This window comes from Nicotiana attenuata, unplaced genomic scaffold (genome assembly GCF_001879085.1).
Source record: "Nicotiana attenuata strain UT unplaced genomic scaffold, NIATTr2, whole genome shotgun sequence".
In the NCBI taxonomy this organism is placed as follows: Eukaryota; Viridiplantae; Streptophyta; class Magnoliopsida; order Solanales; family Solanaceae; genus Nicotiana; species Nicotiana attenuata.
This window is the reverse complement of record NW_017670845.1, coordinates 23,526-33,593: the sequence shown is the minus strand read 5'-3', so window position 1 is coordinate 33,593 and position 10,068 is coordinate 23,526. Positions and strand designations below refer to the sequence as shown.

The 10,068-nt window shown below is 35.2% G+C and overlaps 1 protein-coding gene across 1 annotated transcript; it reads left to right on the top strand.

The window, feature by feature from the left end:
* Positions 1 to 7,417: 7,417 nt before the first annotated feature.
* Positions 7,418 to 8,459, top strand: LOC109243846 (RING-H2 finger protein ATL70-like). The gene has a single exon (XM_019410846.1). The coding sequence runs from the start codon at positions 7,762 to 7,764 to the stop codon at positions 8,287 to 8,289; it is 528 nt and encodes a 175-aa protein (XP_019266391.1). The 5' UTR covers positions 7,418 to 7,761; the 3' UTR covers positions 8,290 to 8,459.
* Positions 8,460 to 10,068: the final 1,609 nt, after the last annotated feature.

The following is a 10,068-nucleotide window of genomic DNA, read 5'->3' as shown; positions in this document are numbered from 1 at the left end:
TTTTTTTTTAATATTATTATATTATAAACTTATAAAAATAAAAATATATATAATTTAAAAACTTGCGACCAAAGTTGGTCGCTAACTGAAGGATAAGTTGATAGCGACCCAACTTGGTCGCTAACATGGGACCCAGTTATAATAATTTTAATAAATATATTTTATTAATTTTAAAATAAATTATAAAATATAATAAATATAATTCAAAATTTAGCGACCAAAGTTGGTCGCTTAAATGAAAATAGAGACCAACGTTGGTCGCGCAAGGTGGGGACCAGTTCTAAACATTTTATAATTTTTATTATTATATTTAATATTATATAAAATAATAAATAAATCTGATTAAAATTTAGTGACCAAATTTGGTCGCTAAATTAAATTCATGTAACAGTTAGTGGACCAGCTTTGGTCGGCTAAATTAAATTCATTTACAGTTAGCGACCAAAGTTGGTCTCTATATGGTCAAAATTAAAAATCACTTTTTGTATTTACTATGTAAATAATATAAATGTAAGTCGTTAATACTTTGTAATACAAGGGATGAATAGTACTACGAAGCGGGCGTGTGTGTCTCTTATATAATATATATATATACTTACGCTATATTATGCACTAAGTATAAGTGTATTAGGTAATACCGTATCGAATATAGCTCATATATATATATAATATATTACTTGCGCTATACTATGCACTAAGTATAAGTGTATTAGGTAATACTGTATCGAATATAGCTTATATATATATAATATATGTACTTACGCTATATTATGCACTAAGTATAAGTGTATTAGGTAATACCGTATCGAATATAGCTTATATATATAATATATGTACTTACGCTATACTATGCACTAAGTATAGAGTACTTAGGTAATACCGATCGAAATACAGCTTATATATAGTATAATAATATGTACTAGTGCCATCTTTTTAGTTTAAAGGAGCTTAATCTCCTTCAAACTTCCATAAAGATTTGAAGCTGGAGAATACCCTTCTTGATGGAAGTCCAGCTCCACGCTTGAAGAAATGTGATTTTGAGTACTCAAAATTTAATGATGTTCTGAGTATTTATATTTATATATATATATATATATATATATATATATATATATATATATATATATATATATATATATATATATATATATAATATATGCACTTACGCTATATACTATGCACTAAGTATAAGTGTATTAGGTAATACTGTATCGAATACAGCTTATATATATATAATATATGTACTTACGCTAAGTATTGACTGTATACAGCTTATAATACTGTATCGAATACTGTATCTATATAAGTATTGACTGTTTGACCAAGTAGCGACCACAGTTGGTCGCCATTTTTGACCGTTTGACCAAAAGGCGACCAACTTTGGTCTCTTTTGAGTATATATATATATATATATATATATAAAACAGGAAAAAAATTAGGGTTATTTTATTTACTTATTTTCAAATATAGCGACCAAAGTTGGTCGCTTTTTGGTCAAACGGTCAAGAAAGGCGACCAACGTTGGTCGCTATTTTGGTCAAACAAGTCAATACTTATATAGCTACCAAAATAGCGACCGACTTTGGTCGCTTTTTTTAATTGCAGAACTCAAAATCGGGTTTCCCCTCCCAAAATCTTATTTTCTCTCACACAAATTTCCCAACTTCTCTCTCAACTATTTCTCCTCCCCTTCTCTATTTTCCTTACACAAATCAATCTCCCCCACCCGTTGCCACCACTGTCACCGCCGCCGCCACCACCACTGTCCGCCACCACCATTGTCAATGCCGCCACCACTGTTCCGCCGCCCCCACTTATTTTAGCCTCCTTTTAATCTACCAAGATTAGTAATCTACCTATTAGCTTTTTAATTTTTAAATTTTGCTATATAATTTTATGTAATTTGTTAGAGTTTTTGCCTATTTAGTATTAGGGTTGTTTGTTTGAACTACATTAGGTAATATGAACTTTTTACTATTTAGTATTAGGGTTGTTCTTTTGCCTATTAGCTTTTTACTTATATTGAGTTCAATTGTGAAAAGATACAATTCATTGTCTTAGAAGAGGAGCAATACCTAAATAAGAGTACCTAAATTCATGCTTTAAACTATGAATTATACATTTATAAGATAAGAAAAAAGATTTAGGGGGAGGAGTTTATTAATGTATTAACTAACTTAATTTGTTCTTGCTTTATTTAAATAGATGGAACATCGTTCTTGGATGTACAATAGGAATTATCCTAATCGGCGGGGATTACGGGAGGATTTTGTAGAAGGGGTTGAGGACTTTATTAGACATGCAATGTCACTTCCGCCATACATAAAAGAAGGAGTAATTAGGTGTCCTTGTGTTAAGTGCGACTGTATGAAGTTTGGCTAACCTGAAATTATGTAGGACAATTGGCAAATGCAAACAATTTGTTAAGCAGAGGAATAGAATTGAAGGATCTATATGCGAAGCTTATCTTGCAAAGGAAACTGCTCATTTTTGTTCTTATTATTTTGAGAGTAATGTGCCATGTGCTAGGAATAGGCCAACAGGCACACGATCGCCCTTACGAATGATCCATTATATCCGCCTATGTCCATATTCAATCAACCAGGCCGATGTTCTAAGGGTGGTAGAAAGAGAAATTTGAGTGATATGGAGTTCAAGTCAGCTACACTTCATGTGTTGCTAAATTGTCCCGAAGTAGTACCATTTCTCAAGTAAGTATTGATTTAATAGTTATCAAAATATAAAATTTACTGTGATTACATCTCAATGCAACTACTAAAAATATTTGATGTGTCACAGTCACTTCGTGGGTCAATTTGGCCAAGATGCTGTATATACGACATTTGATAAGTGGTTCAAACAATTTGTAAGTATATCCTTAAAATATTCTAACACTATGTAGGTAAACAATGTTTGGAAGTTATGCTAACTTATGAATTTTGTTAACAATATGTAGGTAAATGATCCAAATAATGATGTAAATCAATTTTTGAAAGATATATCTTGGGGACCTGGTGTTGAGGTCACAACATATTCCAAGTACGTTGTGAATGGCTATAAGTTTCATACAGAGGATTGCTCTAAAAATAAAAAAAGCAACAACAGTGGGGTGTGGGTTCAAGGTGGTGATGGCAACCAAGTTGGAGATATTGATTATTATGGTGTGCTCAAAGAAATAATAGAACTAGAATATTCAGGTTGGCCATTTAAGAAAATTATTCTCTTTAGATGCAAGTGGTTTGACCCAAATCCAACAAGAGGTACGAGAGTACACAATCAATACAACATAATTGAGGTTAATCATACGAGGGAGTATAATCGCTATGATCCTTTCATAATTGCACATAATGTTAGGCAAGTGTATTATGCTCCTTATCCATTGAGGCAGAATAAGTCCGCTTGGTGGGTTGTAATCAAAACTAAGCCTGTAGGTAGGGTCGAAGTCGAGAATGTGTTGGATGTTGCATATCAAAACGATATCTCCAGTATTCACCAAATAGTGGACGAACTTTTAGAAAATGATTTGGAACATCCTGAACATATATTGGAAGAATTTGATATAAATGAAGTAAGAATTATAGAAAACGAGGAAGAAGAATCAACTGATGAAGCTCAAACTAGTGAGGAAGAAGAATTCTCTGACGAGGAAGAATACGTCGATGAGCTTTAAAAAGTTGGTTTCTTCGATAACTCTCGTTTATAGATAGTTTCCTTATATGTTTCAATCTAAATATGTATTATATTATGCAGATGACATGCAAGGGTCGAGGTAACAATGAAGGTAGTGGTTCTCGGGGTCGAGATAAGGCTAGGAAGCAAAAGAGGAGGGTAGAAGATACTACTCATCAATCTTTTACACCCTCTTCTGATTTGACTATCACTATGCCACAGCCTCTACACCATGGCTATACTGAGCTGCCACAGCATCACCAGCCCTACACCTTCGTGCAGACCCCGGGTGTTTCTTTACAGGGCCATCGGACTGTGCGTCCGACATACATTCCACCTGCCTCACTACCACGTGGATCCCACCCAGCAGCATCACATGGATCGCATCGATCCATGTCACAGCCACATGGATCACAGCCATCAGCGTCACAGCCAGTCGGGTCACAGCAGTCAGTATCACAGCCACTTGCGATCCGTGCAGCTATGTCGCAGTCACAGGGATCACATCTATCTTCATCAGCGACTCCACCTATTGGAGGCCTTCGTTTGCGGGATAGTAGCTCTGACCCCCCTACTCCTTCCACACATGCCTCTGATACACATGTTTCGGACGATGATGCTGATGCTGCTACTGCTGCTGACGAGGAGGTGCATTATGATCAGTATGGCAGGATCATCATAGTCCCTGAGGGTGATGGGTAAGAGTTATTTGTTATTTTTATGTTTATTTTTTTGTACAGTTTTTACTAAGATATTAATTTGTTTTATTTATTAAATTGCAGGTTCCTCCCGAGTAATATTACTATGAGGATAATCACCAAAGCAACCAGAAAGCTTTATGATGCCCCTTATGCGTCTTGGCGTGAATTCCCATTCTCACTGAAGGAGGCAATTTTCAATGAATTTAAGGTATAAATGTTCTTTTAAGCAGTATAATTATTTATATTTATGATATTTTCATATAATATTTAACTTTTGAAATACATAGCAAGTGTGTATGGGAACACCAGTATAGCGCGGACGTGGCTGCAAATTTTAATCTCAAAGCTCGCAAGCGGTTGTCGCATTCTTTCTCCATAGCTAGACAGCTGAACCAGAAGCCTGGCTGGTTGCTTCAGGAGTTTTGGGATGATTTGCAAAGGCAATGGCTTACTGCAGAGTTCTTACAGAAGAGCGAAAAGGGAAAGAAAGCTCGCGCATCTGAGAAGGGAGGATCCTTGCACACTGGAGGTGCGGTCAGCCTGGGGACAATAAAAAGAAGAATGGTACGTAATTGCTTAATTTATTTTAATTTTCAAAGTATATCTATTCTATTTATTAATTAAAATTTATGAGTTTTCAGGAAAAGAAGTTGGGCCGTCAGATGAACCAAGATGAGCTATTCAAGGAGACTCATATTGTGAAGAAGAAGAAAGAGACGGATGAAGAAAGGTGGGTCGAGGACGAGCCTCGACTGTACATGTAAGTTTTCACTTTTCATTAAGTATTTTCATTTACTTTTATATAAATTTTGAAATACTAATTCAATTTACTTTTTCTTATAGGATCGCTTCAGAGTTGAAGCTGAGGAATTCATACGCAGCCAGCCACCTAATGAGTCGGGCGCGCCATTCAAACTTTCGGCCGAGGATGTTGAAAGACTATGGACGCGGGCTGCAGGCGGTCCAAAATGGGGGAAGGTATACGGCCTTCCTACTAAGACATTCCATCGCTATAGGTGTGGAATGCAAGGAATAGGGACTTCCTCGCAAGCCGAGCAACTTGATGGGGAGAGCCTCTCCGCTATGCGGGAGACTGTGGCAAAGCTCACATCCGAGCTAGAAGCGTCCAAGGAAAGAGAAAAGCTTAGAGATGCTCAGTACATTGGCGTGGTCGCTCAGTGCCAGGGCATGCTAGAGCAGATCAAAAATCTCCTAGCTGGATCTTTTTCGATTCCCCGGTCTCGGCCATCATCGCTAGAGGCTACCCGTCCCCGTGCTCGTTCGTCCCGTCCTCCAAGTGGCCGTTCCTCCCGTCCTCCCCGTGATCATTCTTCCCGTCATCGACAAATAGACCCTTCTCAATACCGTGATGATGATGAAACTTCATCAGAGGGTGATGATAATGATGTACCAAACAATCAATGAATTTTAGGCAATTTGAACTAGACAAATACAATTTGTTTTCCATTGGGTTGTAATAAGAGTTAACTTAGTTTGGTAGTTCTATTGAAATTTACACTTTTCTTGGTTTTAATGTAGCGTTTATGTTGTTTTGTGTGTGTGTGTGTGGTGTGTTGTATCTATGATATATTGATGTGTGTGTTGCTTGTTAGGGTTTGGTATGACTGGTAGGTGGTGTAGCTGCCAAAACAGGCAGTTTCTGCCAAAATAATACACAGAAAAGCGACCAACTTTGGTCTCTATTTGGTCGCTTTTCACGTTCAAAAAAAATAAATTTCTGGAGAATAGCGACCAACGTTGGTCGCTATTTACCCAGATTTCTACAAAAAGCGACCAAACTTGGTCGCTATTTCATTAAAAAAATAAAATTTCTGGTGATATAGCGACCAAAGTTGGTCGCTAAAGTATAAAAAATAAATTAAATTCATGTATTTAGGGACCAAAGTTGGTCGCTAGTTTAATAAAATAAATAAATTATTGAATAAAAAAGCGACCAACCCTGGTCTCTAGTTTCCAGATTTTAAAATATAATATTTGGATTAGAGACCAAAGTTGGTCCCTAAATAAAAGAGACCATCAATATAGCTACCAGGTCCGTTTGGTCGCTTTTTGGTCGCTTTTTAGCCTAACAACGACCAACTCTGGTCGCTTTTTGCGGTCGCTTTTAGGCGGATTTCTAGTAGTGTTTGTTTAGAATTTACGAAGCGTTGAAATTGTGTATGTAAAAGTCCTTTCAAACAATAGGTGGAAACTCTCATTTTCATATTGCAAATTAGTCCAGATATCTTTAATTTCGAGTTCGAGCCCTGGGTATGGAAAAATCCTTGGTAGGGAGCGCTTCCCCCCGAAAGGGGCCCTACACGGCACGAATCCGGATATAGTCGGGCTCCAATGCGGGTACCGGACACCGGGTGGGAAACCAAAAAAAAAAAAAAATCTTTAATTTCAAGTTGCGCTATAGATATCATTTTTTCTATGTGAAACAACGATAAGATATCATTATCATTTGCTGGGTCGGATCCAATAGTGACCCGATCCAAAATTGGATAAATTAATGAAAATTTGTGTCGTGCTAGCTAAGTTTGTGCTAATTAAGTTGGCGAGATAACACAAGGATAATACAAGAAATTTTGAAGTGTCTGCTATACGTATTCGATTGCACGACTGACCCAAATCATGTTTTGTTTTTAGTCAATTTTGTGGCCATCAACCCAGTAGATTGAGGAAAATACTGGGGGATACATAAAAGGGTTGTAATTGAGGATCTTTTTGTAATGTTCATTTCCAAATTTCTACTTACCAAACTATGTTAAATTCTTGTATTATTTTTTCGTTTCTATTTAATTTATGTGTGATTAACTCATGAATGTATTACGCAAAAAAAATTATATTAATGTAACATAAAATACGCATCATGACCATCTAATTCCTTGGTGCATGGAACGTGCAATTAGTAGGCTCATTAAGAAGAGAGAGAGAGGGGATCTAATAAATTGTCAACTGGCTATATCAGCAAACTTATTAATGAATTTACTATTGGACAAATTAAAGTTGAAGAATTTGGTAGCAGTTGCTCACATGAAACAAAGCGTACAAGAAAATCATCGATTGAATGACTTTTCCATTCAAGCATATGAACTCAACCAAAAAAAGCACTATATATGTATCCATACATATTCACAAGAAACCACTGAATATATCCACACTTTATTTTTCCTCTTTTTTATTAAGTACGTACTATAGTAAGTATTCTTTTTTTTGTTCATTTCTCTCAAGTCCAGATCTTCCCCTTTCTTTAAATTTCTTCTTCTTTCGAATCTCTTACGTAAAATCGTTGACTTCCACATTATCTTTGGACCATTTGTTTTTCATCTTATAATACCAATGGCTAACCAAACCAAAACCACTCCCATAATTCTCTTAAAACATCATGAATAACACTACCTTCTCCGATCCAAATTCCGACACCGGAGGTTTCCTCGGATCGGGAAATATCGGAGGTTTCGGCTACGGAATTGGTGTTTCAGTAGGTATTCTTCTTTTAATTACAACAATAACCCTCGCTTCATATTTTTGTACTCGAAATCAAACATCAGAGTTACCACCAAGAAGACAAAGAACAGTTAATCAAAACGAGCTTTCTGAACAACATTGTGTGGTGGAAATAGGGATCGATGAAAAAACACTTTTGAGTTATCCTAAGTTGTTGTATTCTGAAGCTAAGGTCAATCATAAGGACTCAACAGCTAGTTGTTGTTCAATATGTTTAGCAGATTATAAGAAGAAGGACATGCTTCGATTGTTACCAGATTGTGGACATTTGTTTCACTTGAAATGTGTGGATCCTTGGCTTATGTTGAATCCAAGTTGTCCAGTTTGTAGAACATCTCCATTGCCAACACCACAATCTACTCCTTTGGCTGAGGTTGTTCCTTTCGCAACTAGACCTTTGGGATGAATGCCTCTTGCTTCTTTTTAATTTTTAATCGTCCTCTGTAAACTGTAATTAAATAGTTTTTCTTCTACTTTTTTCGTTTCATTGACCCATTTTCTCAAATTTTCATACGGTTGTAATATATTAGTCCTTGAAAAGGAAACATTCAGTCAATTTTCTTTAACTATTGTTTTTTCTTCCTAATTTTTCTTCGGGAAACTTACACAAATATCCCAAATAAATGTTAACTTACCAACCTCTAGCCATTAGTCATAGATTTACCAAAACTAGCCAACCAAAATTGAAAAACCAAATAATATGGTTCTTTTTCTCAAAGAATCACATCCAAAAATCACCTTCCATATTTTTAAGCGTGATTAGCAACATTAGATACAAGACGGAAAGGAAATTTCATGGACGGGGTAGGAAATAAGATGATGAAATACAAAAATTGATACAACATTCCAAAAATCTAAACAAAAGAGGAACTTTTTCAATGGGTATAGTTGAAATTCATTGAAAATATAAAGATAAGTTAATATACAATATTTAGGAAGATTGGAGGTGATTTGGACTGGTTTTGCATCAAAATTCGTAATTAAATCGAGTTCAAAAAAGTCTTCTACGACACATGTATCAAACATGTATCACGCATGTATCTAACACACAGGTATACATGGATATACATGTGATACACAATTAATACAGATATGATACATATGTGATACATAAATGATACACAGTGTGATACACATATCATTTTTTTTTCATGTTCAGCTTTTACTTCGAATTTTCAATTCAAATCACCTCAAAACTTCACCAAATCATCACAAAAACTGAGATTCAAGCTCCTTATGTTGTGCCCAATCTATTCTAATAACACCCACTCAAAACAAAGCAAAAATTTGATATTTTTTTTGCTACAAATAGCTAATTGGTTAATTTGGCTAATATTAGTAATATTTTATCAATTGGCCAATTTTTGTAATGAGCTACTTATAAATGGACATAGCTGGTAATTTCTCTTTTTCTTCGTCTATGGATCTTAGACATGAGTGGAGATAATAGGTGGGTTAAAAAACAATTAGGGGCCATTTGATTAATCGCTTTAATGAAAGTAATCCTAGTGTAAAATTTCGAGTAAGTAAAATACAATCTTTGGTTGGTTGCAAAACAATAATAATCTATGTATAACTTGTGCAAGGTTAGGTTGATGATATTTAAATTCACATATTGCTAATACTTGTCTAAGTGACTTATGCAAGATTCAATGTATTATTTTATTCAAATAAAACATCAAATGAGAAAATGTTTTTCAGTAAAACATGAATACGAGTAAATAAAAATGCTTATTGCATTAGGCAATTTCAAGATTAGTATAGTTTTGCATAGGGGTGTCAAATGGACGGGTTGAGCTAAATTTGGGTGGGTCAAAATAGGCTAAGTTAATAAATGGGCGGAGAATTGACCTACCCAAACGTAACTTGGGCTGAGATGGGTTGGGTCAAGTTTGACTAAAATTTGGGTCATAACTTAACCCGCCCAACACTTACCAAGCCTTAATTAATGTGTATGGTTTTCATATAAATTTACCTAGCTATACTATAGTAAAAACCTATTTACCTATATTCTCTATGTTTTGTAGTTTTTAACAAATATCTAAGTTTTTCTTACAATTTGTGTATATTACTCCTTAAAAGGCTCTCACCTCATTATTAGTGTCTTTAATTAAGAGATTCAATTACATCATTTCCTTTTTTTACTCTCTTCTCTTCTCTCTCCTTTTTCTTACATCAAAATCTC